Raw genomic sequence first — 21,947 nt, forward strand, 5'->3', positions numbered from 1 at the left:
TGTAATAAATGTAATTACAGTTCTTCTTTCTGAGTATGAATTATCATATGCAGTAAAAGACAACAATACTCAAGCACAGTAAAAGGTTTTGCCAAAAACTCAACTCTCCTGTATGATTTCAGTCTCTTCAGACCTTACTGTACATGATTTATGAGCTTCTACAACTTTTGACCTCCTAACTGAACTCCTTTCCAAAAATTGATCACAGAAATAAAAACAGTATAAATAAAAATAAATAACAGTTTTCTCTTAGTTTTATTAAGTGTAAACAATAAGTGCAGCTATAATCAAAGTACTCTCTCAATATTCAAAGTGCAAATAGAGAGCATTTCCTTCAAGCATGATACAGAGCCAGCCTAAGACAGGGAGATCGGGAAGCCACTTTCAAAATGCGGGGTATTGAAACCGCTCTCGTTTATCATTCTACAAGATAAGACATTTGTCAGACGGTTAGGCTCTGTTGTGCAATGAATCCTCTGCCATGGTCTTGTCAGTCATCTCGCCACTTTCTCTCGTCACATGATCAGTAACTCTGATTCCTGCTGCACTACATACAACTCTGCAGCTCGTGTTAGTTGAACTGGATGGAATTGAAGCTACCGTTACCAACTGAATTAAATTACTTATTTTTATGAAAAGCAAAACGACAGTGGTGTAAATGTAGTGGTGGCATATTCAATCCTAATTTCACCCACCGTCATGGCAATATCGCAAGACTGCTTTTCACCTCAACGAGAAATCTCGTTACATTTTAATCTCACGAGATCTCATGGCATGAGATCTCGTCACACCCCTAATATATATTATTATATATGATATACCACTGGTCAAAAGTTTGGAATAATTAAGATTGTTTAATATTTTTGAAATACACTATATTTCCAAAAGTTTTGGGATACCTGCCTTTACGTGAACATGAACTTTAATGACATCCCATTCTTAACCCTCTGGAGTCTGAGGCTGATTTGGGGTCCTGGTGTAGTTTGGACATGCGCTGACATTTGTGCTTTTTTCAGTTGCTTATAAATATATTAATGACAAAAATGTCATTACACTGCGTTCAGCACAAACTAGGCTACAATAATATGTGAGCAACAAGTATTGTACATGTTTGTATTTTTTGAGAGAATTACATATATGCATGGTTTTTGAAAGAAAAAAAGTCATTGAAATAAGGCCTCAAAATACATAAAAAAAAAAAAAATTCACACGATTTTTGGGAACTGTATATTTTAGTCTAGAGTTTTTGCTTCAAAATGATGTGGAAATTATCCTGCCTACTCGGACGCATAAAACAATGTATTGATTTTAAATTTCTAAGACACTTTTTGTTTACGCAGGCCTTATGCGAAGAGGTGTGAATCTTCATGAATAATGCTGTGATTCACACCTGAGGAGATTAAGACCATTCAGTGAGGAATATGACTGAGTCAAATAAGAAAGAATGCATTGACAAAAGAAATATATCATTTGTTTGAAGTTTATTTAAAATATAATAAACTATATAAATGAGAGTCAAAGACACATTTTGAGTACACAGTTATACCTGGAAATAAATCCTGTTCAAAGATATAAGTGAACATCACATACCTGGTATTTGGTGTTTCTGCACTGGAGAAAAGAAAAAAGTAGAAGAAGAAGAAGAAATAAAACTTTCCTGCTTCCATTCAGTGATCTTAGTATCATATTCATGCAGTCCAATGTGGACAAATATCTGGTCACTATGATTCTCAAATCTGTGAGATAAAAGAGAAAAAAAAAAAAAAACTTCTGTGAGCATGCTGATAACAGGATCATATCAGCTATTGTATTAACATTAATATAATGTCCACTCTTAACAGAAAACATGATTTTTGTGATCTCATGCATGCACTTTAATAATTGCACATCATGTGAAGAAAATTTTGTATAGGCCTATATTTTTTAATTAGCCTACAATACCGGTCAAAAGATTTGACACATTACTATTCATAATGTTTTTGAAAGAATCATTTATTTGATCAAAATACAGAAAAAAATTTAAATAATAAATAAATAATCTATTTTAATATACTTTAAAATATAATTGATTTCTGTGATGCAAAGCTTTCATCATTCCTTGCGAACGAAAGCTTCAATGAGGTGGCACTATATAGGCTATTTTACAGTAAACTCTTCATAATCTGTCCAAAACAGGCCAAAATAAATATTGTCTAAACATTCATATTGCTATAGCAATAGATACATTTTATGTATCTTATTTGTTATATTATAGAGCCTATAAATGCTAATGTTGCTAACTAACACATTTAATTTCAGTATTTATTACATATTTCAGTCGATTTCATTCATCTCAGTATAGCAATATTTTTTTGGGGAAAAGCCAATAATCATTCACACAGAGACACTGAACATGCAGGATTCATTTTTAATGTTTAAACAGACTTTTTTGTTTTTGAGGTTTAATATTGACAGACACAAGTCTATATCGCGATTAGAATAAATAATTTGGGGATAAAAAAAATGTACCATGGCATGACAATCCTCGGCTTGATTAATCCTCGACATGGAACTGAATCCAGTCATGCTCTTCCTTTGAGGTAAATCCTTTTAGAAGTATTCCTTAGCGCATCTCAAAACGAAGTACATGAAACTGATTAAGCTCGATGCGTTTTTCCGTGCTGACGCGGATGTTCACTCTCTGTTGCATGTATCGCCTCAGAATTTGTGTCTGAATAGCGTTCACGCTCCATGGGCATAGCCGCATTAGCGTATAATGAGCTGACTCGCAAATGACTGACATGTCTCTCTTTTCAAACAGATTACATAAAAAGAGAATATTTGTTTTCGATTTGACTTGACAATTTAAAACCTGACATTTCACAGTTTTTTTAGACATATGGCTCATGTCTGTGTGATAAGTTTTCAATAAGTTACAGTTCATTTTCTGACGGAGTATCAGATTGGACTTCATTCAGAGAGAGATGACAGGTTGCGCATCATGTTAGTTTTCTATATTTTTCAAAAAGCACAACATTTAGTTTTTACTGTGAGTGTACACAAATAAAAGAAGACAGTCTATAGTTTCAATTGATATATTACTTCTGTCTCTATGACAAAAAATGACGGAGTATTTTAAAGTTGATTTTGCTGCTATGTGAAAAAAATCCAGTTAAACGCGCCGGTGCGTTTCCCGACTTCTGAGTATTAATCCATAGGGTTTAATATGGAGTTGGTCCACCCTTTGCAGCTATAACAGCTTCAACTCTTCTGGGAAGGCTTTCCACAAGGTTTAGGAGTGTGTTTATGGGAATTTTTGACCATTCTTCTAGAAGCGCATTTGTGAGGTCAGGCAGTGATGTTGGTGAGAAGGCCTGGCTCACAGTCTCCGCTCTAATTCATCCCAAAGGTGTTCTGTCGGGTTGAGATCAACCCCTGAAAAACAACCCCACACCATAACCCCCCCTCCACCAAACTTTACACTTGGCACAATGCAGTCAGGCAAGTACTGTTCTTCTGGAAACCCGCCAAACCCAGACTCGTCCATCGGATTGCCAGACAGAGAAGCGTGATTGGTAACTCCAGAGAACATGTCTCCACTGCTCTAGAGTCCAGTGACGGCGTGCTTTACTCCACTGCATCTGACGCTTTGCATTGCACTTGGTGATGTAAGGCTTGGATGCAGCTGCTCGGCCATGGAAACCCATTCCATGAAGCTCTCTACGCACTGTTCTTCAGCTAATCTGAAGGCCACACGAAGTTTGGAGGTCTGTAGCTATTGACAGAAAGTTGGCGACTTCTGCGCACCTCAGTATGCGCTGACCCCGCTCTGTGATTTTACCTGGCCTACCACTTCATGGCTGAGTTGCTGTTGTTCCCAATTGATTCCACTTTGTTATGATACCACTAACAGTTGACTGTGGAATATTTAGTGGACTTATTGCACAGGTGGAAACCTATCACGGTATCACTCTTGAATTCACTGAGCTCCTGAGAGCGACCCATTCTTTCACAAATGTTTGTAGAAGCAGTCTGCATGTCTAGTTGCTTGATTTTATACACCTGTGACCATGGAAGTGATTGGGACACCTGAATTCAATGATTTGGAGGGGTGTCCCAATACTTTTGGCAATACAGTGTGTATCTCTTGTCCTCAAGAATGTAGTTTAATTTAGAATGTAATTTATTCATGTGATGCAAAGCTGAATTTGCAGTATCATTACTCCAGTCTTCAGTGTCACATGATCCTTCAGAAATCATGCGGATTTGGTGCTCAAGAAAACTACTGGTTCTTGAAGGAAAGTGTTTGTCCACCATATTTTACAAAATAGAAAAAAAAAATTATGTTACTTTGATGTATTCACCCTTTCAACAATAAATTAATAATTAAAATTCCTTCAATTGCATTTCTCAACCTTGCATAAGACATTCAGTATAATGAATGAATAAAAGCAGTGTTTAGAAGTTAAAAGATTAAGTTCATTTCTGTCAAAAGCTTCAACCTTGTGCCGAGTCCTAACATTATCTATAGACTATTTAAAGCTGTTGTGTCATCCTCAAGAAGTTTTTTTTATTTACTTTTATATAAGATGTTGAAGAATGTTTTGATCTTTACCTGCTGTTGAAATTAACTGATAAACATTAAGAATAAATTAGCTGATGCTGCTATTTATACAGAAATTCAAGCTTCTAGACTTTTGGAATGTATAAAGCGAAATCTATCACAACATCTTATATAAACGTAAATAATTCTAGTGATGCTACATGATTTAAAAACCATAAGCTGTTTTCCTCTTTCAAAGAGACAGCTCCGAGCTTCATGAGTCATTAGCAGGCCCACATGGAATCAACACACACAAAACTCCACAGAAGCTTCCACAGATTTCCAAAGATTTGAAACGCCCAAAAATCAAACAGTTCTACATATCCTCCACCCTTTGTTTGTTAACACTTTTTGACTAATTTGACAAAGCTTTCAACTACTGTACACTCTGGTACTCAGTTGTACATATCAACATTTCATTCAACATAATTTTGCAAATTATGCACAAATACATTACTACAAAAAAAGTACTTTTTAATATAAACTCATTAGTGATTGTCAAATAATGTGTGTGATATGTTTTGTTTTTTTATTTTTGATGGTTGCAGAAAAATAAAAAAAAATAATGAAGACCTCCAACACTTGTTCATCTCAACAGAGCCATCCTGGAATGTTTAAAGGAACTTTAACAAAAATGTGACATTTCACTTCTCTTTAATGAAACATGACACACTGATTATGCAAGCCTAAATGAAAATGGAAAGGCATAAAGTCGAGGAGCAGCTGCTAAAAGGCTGATACAGCCTCTGATTTTGATCTCTGAATATTGAATGAATATCAGTGTGTTCCTGAAATTGAAGTGAGAATGCAGGATGCAGAACTTTATTTTTTTAGGTTAGTTCACTTTGAAATGAAAATTAGCCCAAGCTTTACTCACCCTCAAGCCATCCTAGGTGTATATGACTTTCTTCTTTCTGATGAACATAACCACAGAAATATCAATAAATATCCTGACACATCCGAGCTTTAGAATGGCAGTGAACGGGATTAGTGAGTATGAGCTGAAGAAGTGCTTCCATCCACATCCATCCATCATAAATATGTGCTCCACACGGCTCCGGGGGGGGTTAATAAAGGCCTTCTGAAGCGAAGCGATGCATTTTTGTAAAAAAAAAAAATATCCATATTTAAACAAGTTATGAAGTAAGATATGTAGCTTCCGCCAGACCGCCTTCCATATTGAAGTTACGAAGAAAGTGTAAACTGGCGTCACGTCAGTTACACTTTTTCCGTAAGTTGAATAGGGAAGGCGTAGGACGTATCATAAGCTTTGTGAACTTTCTGCGTTCGTTGAATACGGAAGGCAGTCTGACGGAAGCTAGATATTTTACTTCATAACTTGTTTAAATATGGATTTTTTTTACACATAAGCATCACTTCACTTCAGAAGCTGCAGTCCGCCATTTTTCCTTTGTCGCCATCTCTGTTTGAAACCTGCAATTGCAGTCATATGCGGAACAGTGATCTGTACGTGGGTTGTGCCTCGGCACAGCTCGTCAGCGCGGATGAATCTAATGTTTGCTGTCAGTCACCGCACCGGTGTGGATACTGAACTTCAGAATCACAGATTCAACGTTTTGAAAGTATGACCAACAACATCAGCATTGTGTGACCTTATGTATTTAGTGTGCATTAACGTTACCTGTAGATTTCAATTTCTGTAGCCACTCCACAGTCCAAAGCCTTTTGCTTTTTGACTACGGCTGAATCTCCAGTTGTCACTGATGATTGTCATTTGGATCTTTCTGGATTACAATCTGCCATCAAAATGATAAGTTTAATTATTTCAGCTGCTGTGAGAAAAGGTTATAAATGATCCACTACAAGCAGCATTCTCACATGATAAAGGTGATTAGCCTGGACTCCTTCCTTTCTGTTTACGGACGTGACGTAATGACGCAAAGACGAACTGCTGCACGCTCGAATTTCCCGCGGAAATCCACCATGTCGCTCTTATTATAAAACATTATTATTATGAATCAAGCTAAGATAATGAGATAGTTTTGAACACTGGTTGGTTATGTACTTGCTCAAAAATTAATTTTGGATCATTTTTAACCAAAAAAAGTTACGGACTGCAGCTTTATTAACCCCCCGGAGCTGTGTGGAGCACACATTTATGATGGATGGATGTGGATGGAGGCACTTCTTCAGCTCATACTCATTGATCCCATTCACTGCCATTATAAAGCTCTTGATGCATCAGGATATTTATTATTATTTCTCTGATTGTGTTCATCAGAAAGAATAAAGTCATTTACACCTAGGATGGCTTGAGGTTGAGTAAAGCTTGAGCTAATTTTCATTTCAAAGTGAACTAATCCTTTTAAAAAGTAGAATTAATGTTCATATAACTTCTGTAAGTTTAGTTTTTACCCCATATAACACATGGTGGAGTGACATTCACAATACAGCATAGCATTGAATGCCTTATTGCTTATAATATATAAAATAAGTACATATATATAAAAAGTATTGAATAAGGCTCAATAAGTTGATAACTTGAACTTGAACTTGAACATGAATTCAATCCAGCGACTATTAAATACAACTAATCAGTTGAGAAAAAACGGTATTCAACATATCTGGGAATAAATATGCCTAATTAATAATAAAAATTGTTGCATAACCTTTAATAAAATCCTCTTCTTGTCATTACAATTCACTATCCTGTGGGACATGGGCGATTCAATTCAAATTCACACTCATGAATTGAAAAGAAGCCAATTTTTCAATTGTGGATTTTGCCCAAGCCCGAGGGATACGTTTTTATTTCCTCATTAATTCATGAGGTGCTCTAAAATGAATAGATTTTCTAAATGTCCTTTATCTTAGAGGAGAATAATACAGCTCATTTCAGCAGGCACTTGCCCCAACTTTTACCCAATATAGGGAATAACGAAATAGCACGTCTCAAACATTGAGGACATTTTAAACCTGATATCATGTTTTTAATCCATTATTGATGGATCTTCTAACACTTTTTATGACTCCAGTCTTTTTATATCCCTCCCACTCTCTTTCCACGGGATGCGGTGTTTTCTTTCTTGTGCCGATGAACTGACAGCAGATCAAGTGATGTGAAGTTTGTGTTGCGTCACAGCGGGGATGTGAGCGCGAGCGGCTCCACAACACGTTGACGCGTGGCGCAGTGTGGAGAGGATCCGCGCATTCACCTCTGTCTGTGAGGCTGAACTGAGGATACTCCACGCGTAACGCGTTTGCTTTACTTCTCATTTTCTGCACAATAGTCCAGCGGGGTATCATCACCACGTCTTACCGTTTCTCAAGGAGTATCTTGGATATCCGGAGGCAGAAAATAGGAGAAAGAATTCCCCTGTGGCAGTTGCACTTGTGAAGCGCGCTCGTCTCGTCTCTGGCATCGTGGAATGGCTAGAGAGATGCTGTTACAGTGGCAGACGCGAAGAGGCTGAAAACTGTGGGAAGTCAAACAGGTAAACGAGTTTGAGAAAAAAAAATCGAATTGGCTCTATTCTCAAAAATGAGACTTTCAGTTAGAACCAGACGGGTTTTAATGTCTGTTACTGTATATGAAAACCATTTCAAGCTCCACAAAAGTTCTTTAGAAAACCATGGATGTAACGAGCCAAAATACTGTTCTGAAGAGCTGTTTTAATCACTGTGTAACGAAATATACCAACTCAAGAACCTCTGAGGAACCTTTATTTTTGCAATTGCAAACTTTGTCATTCAGATTGAGAATTCCTGTCTCCATTTCTCTTTTAGTTTCATTAATATTGCATAATTAATCCCCATTCTTAGATTCTCTGTAGAAACTTTCCATATTTGGTCAGTGAACCTCTGCAACATCAACATCTGTCCAGACACTGCCATGCTACAGCCTATTTGGACCTCTCTCAGTTAGCCATCTGTGATTGAATTATAAAATACAGGACTGTGTGGAATATTTTCCAGTCTATCTAACCATTAAAACACTAAAATAAATTTGTGAGAAATCATTAAAAATGTATCCTGTCTGCTAAATTATTAATCCTCTTGTATTTATGATGCCACCAGAGACTTGGGTTGAGATGAGCTGTCCTTGTGAATAATTGCAATACATTTTACAACCCTTTTTAAGGGATTGTAACTAACTAACTATTTATTTGGTTGTTTGTTTGTTTGTTTGAATGAGGTAATTGACTTCCCTCCCTGCCAATCCTAATGCCATATTTTTATTCAATGTTTTTTTGATACAGATAGATTTCTTTCTCAAGACTAATCTAAATTGTATTTTTCTTGACAATGGGCTGGATTTAACATACATGAGATAAAGTCCCATAGTTGTTCTGCAGATTTGAGAAGCGATAACATTAAATCTAGCCCTGCAATCAAATAAGACAATATATCTGATCCCTTAAATCACATTTGTCAGAATTTTAGGTTTTCAAACTGCATTTTCTGAGCAATCACAATCTTTATATAATTAGAATCTCTGATACAAAAAAAGAAAAATCATGTTTTGTTTTATTTTAATGAGACTTGATACACAAATATAAGACAGTCTGTGTTTAGGTTAGGCAGTGTTTTGCAGAAAGAATAAATTCTGGAATAAAAATGAATACTCATACAATAATTTGCACTAGAGGTAGAGACAGTTTTTGCTGCACTCTGCTGGCTTGTCAGAGTATAAAAATCAGGATGATTTTTCAAGGCATCATTAGGGAAGCCAGATTGTTTGCACACACTTCTGTGTTAATGCAAGTCAAAGGGGAAGAGACCAGGAGGGAGGCTTGTCTTCTGTGACATATTACATTTTCCCCTTCTCCCAGCATTGCTTGTTGAGTCATAGTGAGCTGATGTTTATATGCAGCAGGTCGAGGCTGAGGTGTGAGATGTGCCATACCTGCTGGTGCATGCTTTAGATTTCTGCACCATCAATTTTACAGCCAAATAATAGAGTTTTGTTGGAAACCGCATGAATGGTTTCATTCTGAATGTCACACCTCTGTCATTAAAGAGAGAGAATAAAGGAATATTCCCATGCCACAGATGCTGGTGAATGTTACAGACAATAGTTTCAGTTCATCCCTCTGTTTGTAAAAACAAGCAAAAAATTGTGTTGATGCATAGCTGATTGGTATAATATATAACAGTGGTATATCCCTTACAAAAAAAAGTGTGCTATTAGTACTTCTTTTAAACTAAAAATAAGAAAATATAATATTTAGTCTCCTTTTTTTGTACTTCTCAGAAATATACTTTAAATTGCACTTAACTGTACTATACTGACAGAAAAGTCAAAGGGCCCTATTAACAATCTAACGATCCACTGGTGTACGTAGGAATTTACTTTGCATTGACGGAATTTTATATGATCAACCTGTGGGAACGTTTTCGCGAGTCGCAAAAATACGTACCAATACGTACATATCACTGCAGTTTCCAACAGAAATGAACACTAGAGGCAGTAAAACAGCAATCACTTTTAATCGTTTTCATACACAGTTACGATTACAGGGTCGGATTATGGATTAATAAAGACTTGTTTTCATGTCTCCTTGCACAATATTATGTTATGACTTCAAAACGCTTTTTACCAAAGTGCATGATTTGTAAACTAATATATTATTGACTTTGCATCGCTTAAGCAGCTCCATATGTTTCGCTGTTCGGTAGCTCAGCTGGTACGGACGAGACGAGTAAGCCTTGGGTATGAATCCGGTGAAAAACGAACCACGGTAAAAGAGCTCAAAGATGAGAGATCAAAACAAGCTAAAACGGCACAATTACGGATGCTTTTATGACACATTTGCTTTTGTTAACACTATAGGGTAGGTTTAGATGTAGTGTTGGTGGTACGCTATTTTAAAACGTATTGGAGCGTTACACTTTTACCGTTACCCACCAGACAAATTTCAAATCAGAACTGCGATGATACATAAAATACCAACATCATAAAAACATACCATATTCACGTTCAGTCACATTCATCTGTTCCGGCAAAAAAATAACACGCTTTTAGCGCCGCTCAGTGGACGTTTCACATTGAAACTGCAGTGATATGTACGTATTGGTGCCTATTTTGCGACTCGCGAAAACATTCCCACAGATACGTTTTTCTAATGAGACCAGGCTCTATGTGGTAGGGGGCGTTATTATGCATCTTCTGAAATAGTACAGAATCTCTGGATCAAAACACAGGTGAAGAAGCAGAAACAAGTGATAGACACACTGGTTACACAAATGTAAATTAACATGATCATCAAACATTGAACAGCATATAAAAATAAAAACTGCCAAATGTAACTGAATGAAATGTCGAACCCATGAAAAGGTAAAGGACTGTGAAGCTTTGGGGGCGTTAATGGACTCGATCTACTCCATCTATGTTTTGATAATCATTCTGAATCCGATCCAGATGTAGTCTATTTTCTCAGTCTATTTATCCACCTTATTCCTGACGAGCCTACTGCGTTTTGAATTATGGGTTGGCACTTCCGGTTTGGGGAACTTACATTCCAAAAGGCTGAAACGAATCATTTCAAATCATAAAGTTACGCTACAAATAAAGCTTATCTGTTAGTTTGACTTAATGAGCTGTCAATTTTCCTTCATATTTTATTTTCAGACATGAGAATAATGTAACGCTTTGTATTTTAACATAACATGTTAACAAGAATATCTATGGCAAGAGCTCTTTTTAGTCGCTGCATTCTTTTCCTATTGATTATTTTCTTTCCCTTTGTATTCCGCTGTAATAGTGTGAAAAAGGACATATACTCCAGATTTGTGGTCTGTTCTCCTGATTTAATTTACCATATATCCTATTAATATTTCACTGAAATGCATGAAGAATCTCTCGTTTGTCTGCTCAAATCCTCACATCTCTTCCAGGTTTGTTTTCACAGATAAATACAATTTATTATCTGTCAAAATGATGGAAATCACTTTGAAATAGTGTCACGCAATGCTGAAGTTAATGGCCATTTGTTTATTAAGGCAACGTATGTTATATAATACAGATATATTACTACAGTGATTTTTAACCCATCTGTTATTGATGTGGAAAGAATAACGCTTTTGGGGTTATTCATTATCAGTTGAAAGTACCTTTTTGATGCTTTTACACTTGTAAATGTCCTTTTAATGTTCGACGGTTGAAGGGTGAGTGGAATAATTGTTTACAGCTGTAATTCGCGCAAAGCGTCATGGGGCATAGGAATAAGGTGGATAAAACTATAGGTATGATTTTAAGTTAAAAAAAAAAGTATACTTACAAGTATACTTGCAGTACAAAACTACCTAAAACTAGTATTTTACTGAGAGTAAACTTTAAAGTGTACTTCATAAACTAAAAATGTGCTTTAAGTATTTTAACTAGAAAACTATATCTATAAGTTCACTTTCTAGTACAGTTGCAGGACAAACAAAAAAACGTAGTAGTAAACTAGTTGTGTCCTCAGTGTTTACTACTATTTCACTTAAAGTATACTTAAAATATACTACTAAAAAAATACACTAAAAAGTGGGCCAATTATAGTCCCGAGTAGTATTGAAACAGTAGACTTACAAGTAAACGTACATTGAAATTAGTATAATTACTACATAAAGTATATTTAAAATCATACTTGGACTTTAATTAATAAGTGTACTTAATAAAATGTACTTAAAGTATACTTTTGGTAAGTGTAAATGCAAACCAGCAGATTTTTATTGGTGCTTCATTCAAAATTCAGTCGTATCCAGCTAGATAAATCGTAACTGTGGTTTCTTGGCTCTTTTGGATGCTGAACATTAATTTTTCATTCGCACCCTCTAGATTAGAGTTCAGTCAGAGTGCACTATACAAGCTGGAGAATTTTTACACGCTCCTCGACCGTGTTGTCAACTGCTACTCACAAATGTTCATGTCAGCTGAGATATTAACAACACCACAGTTCATTTTGCACTCTAAAGGGACTGGTTGCCTATAGGTGAAATCATGCTTGGGTTTACAGAGAAACTCAGAGATGGTGTTTGTGGATCAAGTGAAGTCAAGGAAACCAGATAAAAGATTTAGAGTGCTACTGTTTACCCGAGATCATGCCAGAACTGGAAAGAGTGGGTGTCTGTCTCATTTATGTTTAAAAAGTAGAGAGCACACATGCATTTCATGTGAATCCCATGAACAGTAGAGTGGAGATTCTCCTAATATGGACTTCATTGAAAAATTGATGGATTTCTAGACAGAGGTAGTACCAAGGTCACCGTCTGCACTTCCTTTAAAGCCAGTATGCTTTCATGCTTGCTCTTAGATATGTTTTTCGGGTGTACAAAATAAGAGTTCTGTGCTGTATTTTTGCTCCCTTTTGTCCCTCTGCAGTGCAAACGTGAATGTCTGCAAACATTCCAGGCAGGTCCCCTTTTTAAAGAATAAAACATGCCATATTTTGGCTTTTATTGTGGCATCAAGCAGAGTTATGGCATCAAGCAGAATTTAAAGGACAGAGAAATTCTCTATGGGCTCGTTTTCAGCTCAGATTGTTGGCACTTAGTCCGCAGCATTACAGTGAGACATTTATTGCATGTCATGTGTGGACTTTTGAAATGCATCCACAGGCCATAATGAATGGACTGCCACTCACACAAACAAAGCAAACATTTAAAGCCCCAATAGCATGCATGGATCCTGATGGTAAAGACAAGTTTTTACAGAGGCATGCGATAGTTATGCTGGCACTTTCCAAGTTTATGTTGTAAGACCCATTTATTGATTTTATGTAGACCCACAATAGATGGTTAATGACGCTGTTTTTGTTGTCTTTGTGTGCAAAGATTTGTGATGTGTGGACGCCTGAGTATTATTTCACTTTTGCAAGGGGTCAAGGTTTGGCTGGTTAACGTGGTCATTTTACCCCTGCTATAAGTAGATGGCATATACACATCCTTACGTGGGCAAAAGGCATCTCTATATTGACAGCTTTTGAAAAGTAGCCAAGCATTTAAGCAAAATAAAATTTCTGATATGAACGGATATGAACAGCAATGCTAATGGAAAATTCTCTCCAGGAATTTTAGACTTCCCTGGATGTGACAGATAAAGGATGTCTAATGTGTGTCCTCCCAATATACTTTTAATCTGCCCTTCAGTTCATCTCCTGCTAATACGTCTGCCACTGGTGAGCATTCGAGCATTTGATTTTTTGCATGGGTAGTGAATAAATTCAAATTTGTTTTGCTGCGTAAAGCACCTGCTTACTGGATGAACTTTGTGAGTTGAAGCCCCATTGAACATGGCAATTTTCAGACCTTACCACTTGCTCATCTGCAGTCTAAAAGTAAAATAAATTTAATGTTGCCAAGTGATACCAAAGCTAATCAAGAATATCATTTTAAAATTATAACATGGGTATTAAAGCCTATAAAAGTATCACATAAAATTAGAGTCAGATTGCAAAACATTAATCAAAGGATTAAAGGAGTTTTCATTGGCCCAGACGAGATCCAAGAGCACTGATATGAGTCAGTCATGTGACGTTTAAGACTCATCCTCCATATTTATATACCATACATGGTAGGAATCATATCCAAAGATTAACATTTTTTTTCTTGCTGTCTCTTTAGGTGTTACTGAATTCACTGTAAAAATCCAGGATTTTCGTAAAGACACAAAACTGAAATAGATAAATAGGACTCACTCCACTTGAATTTGTTGGTACACTCCAGACCTTGTGCATTATTTTTGGTGATTTTCAGTGACTCTTTCTGTAGGTTACATTTGTTGCACCAGTAGGTGGCGACAAATGGCATTGTCAAGTGTTTTTATGAGTCACTGAATCGTTCACTCAAGCAATTTGTTCAAAACATTATGGCTGTAGCTTAAATCCTCACCTTTATATCCTCATTCATTATTCCCTACGTTAGTCCACCGAATGAGTAAATTAAAGTGAGTGAGTGAATTCAGACATAGAGTATGCCAGAAGTCCTGTCATCTTCTGGCGAGATGTGGGAATTTGTTCAGTGCGACGTTCACAGTTTATGTATTTTCTAGCGGCTTACTGTTGAGTGTCCAATGGTTGTACACTTGTTATTGAGGTGCATTGTGGGATTAAATGAGTGCACTTAATGTCAACTATGGTTTCGGACACCACTAATAATGGTTGTCTCCTCAAATAGTGCACTATATATGGGTATAGGGAGCGATTTCGAACAGTTGGCAGAACAAGCAAACACAACATAACTGGCAATAATGTCTCCAAAATGTAAGTTAATATTTGATTATACCATGGGACTGCTGAATGCTTGATTCTGATTGGTTGACGAACGTTCTTAGGCAGAGTCCTGCACGCGGATGGGTGAACCTCTAATACTTGATGTAACGGGTGGAAAAATATTTACTTTCAGGAATCAATAAGCACGGGTGGTCCAATAGCCAAAACTATTTTGACTCAATTTGTTACCCACTGACAGGCAGCTGCTTTTTAAACAGGACTGAGCTTATTTGTGTTCACAATCTGTTTCTAATTACAATTGCAGCGTTGAGCATTGCAGCCAATCGTGTGGCAACTGAAGTGATTGACAGCTTCAGTCATTATAAAGGGTAGCGCTCTTTGCTCGCTCTTTGTATATATTCAAAATTTGAATAAATGCTGCTTTTTTTTTTGCTGCTAAGAGGACCAATGGCCATGTATACACTGGAGAGTTTCAGAAGAGACAACCAGATTTAAATAAATCTTTATAAATAAACTGCAGATTTGAGGTTTAAAAAATGACATTCTCACCTGAAAACTCTTAAAACTACATTCCGTGACACAATAACTGGAGTATTTAGAAAATTATAGTGGGTTTTCTCCTTCCGCTATTGCGTTTGCTCAGAGAAATGCTGTCAAAATGGTGAACAGTATAAAAGCCTGTACACAGGGACGAATATCGCAATGTGCTTATCACCAGCATTTTTCTAGACGATTTTTATGTTCATACCCAAGCGATTTTCACTGGCGATGCACACAGTGAATGTGCAAATTAACTCCCTGACAGTATATGGCACTTGTGCTGAACGGTAGTGCAAATAAACTTTTATAATACTAATAAAATTAGAGAAGATAAAAATACAGATATAAAATGGCATATATGGCATATACATGACATGAGGAGATGGTAGTCAGAAACGGTAGTACAAACAAGTCACAATGACAGTAGTGAAATAGACATTCTCAACTATATTTCTTGAATGTTTAAAGGGATAGTTCACCCAAAAATGAAAATTTGATGTTCATCTGCTTACCCCCAGGGCATCCAAGATGTAGGTGACTTTGTTTCTTCAGTAGAACACAAATGATGATTTTTAACTCCAACCGTTGCGGTCTGTCAGTCGTATAATGCGTGTCAATGGGAACTCCATCTATAAGAGTCAAAAAAACATGCACAGACAAGTCCAAATTAAACCCTGCGGCTCGTGATGACACATTGATGTCCTAAGACACGAAACGATCGGTTTGTGTGAGAAACCGAACAGTATTTATATCATTTTTTACCTCTAATACACCACTATGCCCAACTGCCTTGAGCATCTGGTGTGTGAGGTCTGAATGCACTCTGATGCCGGAAGTGATCGCTCGCACTCATTGACGTATACGCGCGAGACATCACTTCCGGCATCAGAGCATGTTTTCAGACCTCACATACAATTGCCATGCATTATACGACTGACAGACCGCAACGGTTGGAGATAAAAATCATCATTTGTGTTCTACTGAAGAAACAAAGTCACCTACATCTTGGATGCACTGGGGGTAAGCGGATAAACATCAAATTTTCATTTTTGGGTGAACTATCCCTTTAAGAAAAAAAACAAAAACAGTAAAAATACAGAAATAAAATGGCATATAATACACATCTATTGGTGTGGCCAAGAACTTTCTCTTTGTCGTCTTGGTATCAGTGTGTGCTCGGCAAGACCGTTTTGTGCTTGGGCACCATCAAGTCGCATTTTACTGTAACTTCAGCATCTCCAGGCACGTGAACAAAAGTGGCAATCTAATTGGTCATCCAGTTTTTAACGCGCCGTGTCAAACCAAAAAAACGAACCCGAGGCGTTTTTAAAAAAAATTACGCTTTTACGCCTGCCGTTTTTCGCATCGGTGTGCACACTCACGTTGGCGTCCTTTGTTTAGTCACGAGACGTTAAACGTCGACGACAATCACGCGTGATATTCGTCCCGCTGTCTACAGGCCTTAATGGTGGAATATCGCATGAGATCGCATCAGATTCAAGGACTAGAACTAACTGTTGGATTGATTGATTGATTGATTGATTGATTGATTGATTGATTGATTGATTGATTGATTGATTGATTGATTGATTGATTGACTTGAGTGTGTGTGCTGGAGCGCTTGAGTAATCTTGTGTTGGAGCAGATATGTGAGAGCCATCTGCCTGAAGTCTGCCCTCTAGATGATCAGAGCTGTGGAGGCCAGAGAATGGCATAAGGGGATTTATACCTTGGGCCAAGTTCCTAAACCTCCTAAAAGCCTTGTGTGATGTTGGCAGAAAAGGTTTATTTAAGTAAAGGCTCTAATTAAATCCTTGAGTATTATCAGTGTAGATACGCCACACTGTCTGTCAGTTTTATTTTTTTTTTGATCACAGATTAAGATTATCACAGTACCTGTGGTAAAGCATTTCTAAGATGTTGCTTACACATCTGACGTCTTTGGAATTTTACATTTTCACATTATGCTCAAACTATAACAATTGGAAAATGTCATGGTATAATAATGGTGTATTCATCTGATGTCAGCTGTGATTTCTTTCTCAGTTTTTAAATGTTGCTGAATATGACTGCTTATAGTCTGGCTTACTCTAACTCTTCTCATCTTGTCTTTTGATTTCAGGACACAGAGGTTCAAGTCTGGACAAAGACGGCATTCTATTTACCCTCAATTGAATGTGAGCTCTCGCTGACCTCTAATATTTAAAATGGTGTTGTCATGGAAACTGCTGGTGCTGCAATTATTCATGGGATGCCTTTCAGGTAGGCATCCTAATAACCTGCTCTATAGACTTTCCTGTCTGTTTCAGTGGCATACATTTGTCCTTGTCATTTACTATTACGGGCAGACCTCCCATTCATGAATGTCTCTTATCTTCTGGAACCAATTAAAGGTTTCACTTTGTTTGTGAACGCTAAAGCCGTTGAACTCTCTCAGGTGGGCACTGTCGAGGTGAGCAAAGACACAATGTGTGAGATAGTCGGGGAGGTGGATCATATTAAATAATAAACTTTAAATCAACATAAATATGAGACATAGTGCTGTTTTACTTGTTGCCTTTATGGCAGCCGTCTTAAGGTGCCATTATGTTCTCCTTGGCAACACTTTATTTTTATCTTAAATAATGGGATTTGACGTTTAGGCTTTATACTCATACGTCTTGGGCAGAATATACCTTTGACATATTACCATTGTCACTGAACTGTGCCCTATTACATCACTGTAAAAAAATTCATCTGTAAAATAATGGAAAAAGTACTGGCAGCTCATTACCTGGACATTATCCAGTAATTTTACAGACATTACCCTAAAACACAACTCAATGAAGTGCAATATTCTAAATACAGGTAAAACACCTGTAGAAATTAATTACAGAAAATTCTGTTAAATTAATACAGTACATTGTGCCCTATTTTTACAGATTATTTTTTAGAGTGTAGACCTCCTACAGTGTGGGCGTTATACCATGGTGGGCGGCAGACTTCATGATTCAAAGACCACCTTACTTTGTGTCAAAGTTGGAGAAAAGATGTGATAATATGTAATTTAACAAGCCCTTTGAGAGACATGAAAAGGTTAATGTGCAAATGAATCTACCAGCCATTATTTTATTGGAGAGCGCAATTTATGTTCTCATTTAGCCAAGTGGAAGCACAAAAGCCCTTTTATTGATCTCTTTTTGATGAAGCAGTTACATTGTCTTTCAGTCACTGGGAGGGTCAGACTTAATCCTCTAAGTCTTTGATTTAAAAAGGGCTGTTTGGTCTTTTACATGATGCTCAGGATTTTTGAAAGCACTCTTTTCTTCGCTAGCAGGTTGTGTTACATTGTAGAATTATTATCTCTCACCATATGGGGTAAGACGTCACAATGTAAACCTGCGTTATTGGCTTTTCAGCAAAAGGAAAATCGATTATCAATCACAAAGCTATTTATTAAAAATATACAAAACGTATATTAGTGATACTATTATTAATAATCTTCATATATAAAAACACACATAACCTCTTGTCCCGAAAACATACATTTATGCCATGTATCCAGTGTTTTACATTCTGCCAATGGTGTTCATAATTTTATAGCGGTCATATAATGCTACTTTTACAAGATGTAAAATAAGTCTCTGATGTCCCCAGAGTGTGTATGTGAAGTTTGAGCTCAAAATACCCCACAGATCATTTTTTTATGGCATGTTAAATTTGTCACTTTTTGAGGGTGAGCAAAAACACTCAATTTTTGTGTGTGTCCCTTTAAATGCAAATGAGCTGCTGCTCCCAAGAAGAGGGCGGAGTTTCAAGAGCTCATGTTAGCAGCGCTGATTACCTCACACAGACTCACTGAAAATGTCAGAAACTGTTCAGCCTTTTATGTTCAAACCGGAGTCGGGCAATGATGGAGAGACTCAAGAGGAAGTGATAACATGTAGAAGGCAACAGGACGTTTCTGAACAGTTAGTTGATGAATTTATGTAGCTGATGTGGAGTTAATTATCTTAAAGTCATTGATTAGCATATTCTGTCATGATAATCTATAAATCACTCCTGTGGGAACTGTTGTAAGATCCTACAGAGCCAGAGAATATATGCTGCATGAAGACAGAACAGGTATAGTTTAGTTTAATTACGGTTATAACTTGTCATGTTGGCATCTTGCTTTTATGACATGCAGTGGGTACAGAAAGTATTCAGACCCCCTTAAATTTTTCACTCTTTGTTATATTGCAGCCATTTGCTAAAATCATTTAAGTTCATTTTTTTCCTCATTAATGTACACACAGCACCCCATATTGACAGAAAAACACAGAATTGTTGACATTTTTGCAGATTTATTAAAAAAGAAAAACTGAAATATCACATGGTCCTAAGTATTCAGACCCTTTGCTCAGTATTTAGTAGAAGCACCCTTTTGATCTAATACAGCCATGAGTCTTTTTGGGAAAGATGCAACAAGTTTTTCACACCTGGATTTGGGGATCCTCTGCCATTCCTCCTTGCAGATCCTCTCCAGATCTGTCAGGTTGGATGGTAAACGTTGGTGGACAGCCATTTTTAGGTCTCTCCAGAGATGCTCAATTGGGTTTAAGTCAGGGCTCTGGCTGGGCCATTCAAGAACAGTCACGGAGTTGTTGTGAAGCCACTCCTTCGTTATTTTAGCTGTGTGCTTAGGGTCATTGTCTTGTTGGTAAACCTTCGGCCCAGTTTGAGGTTTTCGTCCAGGATATCCCTGTACTTGGCCGCATTCATCTTTCCCTCGATTGCAACCAGTCGTCCTGTCCCTGCAGCTGAAAAACACCCCCACAGCATGATGCTGCCACCACCATGCTTCACTGTTGGGACTGTATTGGACAGGTGATGAGCAGTGCCTGGTTTTCTCCACACATACCGCTTAGAATTAAGGCCAAAATGTTCTATCTTGGTCTCATCAGACCAGAGAATCTTATTTCTCACCATCTTGGCAAACTCCATGCGGGCTTTCATGTGTCTTGCACTGAGGAGAGGCTTCAGTCGGGCCACTCTGCCATAAAGCCCGACTGGTGGAGGGCTGCAGTGATGGCTGACTTTCTACAACTTTCTCCCATCTCCCGACTGCATCTCTGGAGCTCAGCCACAGTGATCTTTGGGTTCTTCTTTACCTCTCTCACCAAGGCTCTTCTCCCCCGATAGCTCAGTTTGGCCGGACGGCCAGCTCTAGGAAAGGTTCTGGTCGTCCCAAACGTCTTCCATTTAAGGATTATGGAGGCCACTGTGCTCTTAGGAACCTTAAGTGCAGCAGAAATGTTTTTGTAACCTTGGCCAGATCTGTGCCTTGCCCCAATTCTGTCTCTGAGCTCTTCAGGCAGTTCCTTTGACCTCATGATTCTCATTTGCTCTGACATGCACTGTGAGCTGTAAGGTCTTATATAGACAGGTGTGTGGCTTTCCTAATCAAGTCCAATCAGTATAATCAAACAAAGCTGGACTCAAATGAAGGTGTAGAACCATCTCAAGGATGATCAGAAGAAATGGTTAAATATATTAGTGTCACAGCAAAGGGTCTGAATACTTAGGACCAAGTGATATTTCAGTTTTTCTTTTTTAATAAATCTGCAAAAATGTCAACAATTCTGTGTTTTTCTGTGTATGGGGTGCTGTGTGTACATTAATGAAGGAAAAAAATTAAACTTAACTTGAAATGATTTAAATGATTTTAGCAAATGGCTGCAATATAACAAAGAGTGAAAAATTTAAGGGGGTCTGAATACTTTCCGTACCCACTGTATATTGCATACTGTATTGCAATAACATGGCCTCACTCCTTTGTTGTGTGTTCTCGGGGGCAGGGTTTATGTAAATTTTAGGGTTAGTGATGTCACTAACCCAGGAAGAAGCTCGTTGTAGACCCTACCAGCCATTTGTTGTAGTCCCTACACAGAGAATTCTTTAAAAGAAAATATCTCCCTTTGCATTGAACTCTGAGCGTCATAACTTTGCAGATGTTGTTTGTGCTCTAACAGCAACATTACACAATAACTAAAGTTAAAAAAGTGAAATCGCAATGAACCACCCCTTTAAAATAACAAAAATTAACGGATACTGCTAAAACAGATCTTAAAGCATTGTGAAATGGTCCTGATATTCATCCACTCCATCAAATAATTACATTAACAGCAAACCCACTCAAAATGATTATTGGATACCTTTGTGATTTAATTGCCAGCTCTCAATACGCTCTTGAGAGTAAAATATTACCTGTCCCTAGATGTGTAAAAGACATGCTAATGGCCACTAACTCCATTCGTTTGCTTTGTTTTGACTGAAAAACGTGTAAAAAGTTACACCAGTTAAACAGTCTGCTTTAATTTTTATCTTTTGAGCATATGGCGCCAGGTAATTTTAACTGCAGTAGAACACAATGGACACAAGGATGTAATTGTGGTTGATTAAATGTGCTTTGATTGAGGAGTAGAGACACAAAACACATAGAGCACAATCAGAGAAAAGCATTTACATATCTGTAGTCCTGATTAATTCAGTTGTGTTTCTCACCAGTTGAAGCCAAACTGAATTAGATACTTTTATTACATTTTGGGAAGATTTTTCCCTCTCATTAACTTTTATCAGGAGCAGATATATTAAAGAATGTAAGGTAAGGAAGACACTGGTTAGAATGA

General features: G+C 37.3%; 1 protein-coding gene across 1 annotated transcript in view; it reads left to right on the forward strand.

The window, feature by feature from the left end:
* Positions 1-7,311: 7,311 nt before the first annotated feature.
* cntn3a.1 (contactin 3a, tandem duplicate 1) overlaps positions 7,312-21,947 on the forward strand; it is a 97,095-nt gene continuing 82,459 nt past the window's right edge. The window contains 2 exon segments of the mRNA XM_048178866.1: positions 7,312-8,037; positions 17,420-17,559. Coding sequence (XP_048034823.1) covers positions 17,505-17,559 — 55 coding nt within the window. The 5' untranslated portion in view covers positions 7,312-8,037; positions 17,420-17,504.

This window comes from Megalobrama amblycephala, linkage group LG24 (assembly GCF_018812025.1).
Source record: "Megalobrama amblycephala isolate DHTTF-2021 linkage group LG24, ASM1881202v1, whole genome shotgun sequence".
Classification (NCBI taxonomy): domain Eukaryota; kingdom Metazoa; phylum Chordata; class Actinopteri; order Cypriniformes; family Xenocyprididae; genus Megalobrama; species Megalobrama amblycephala.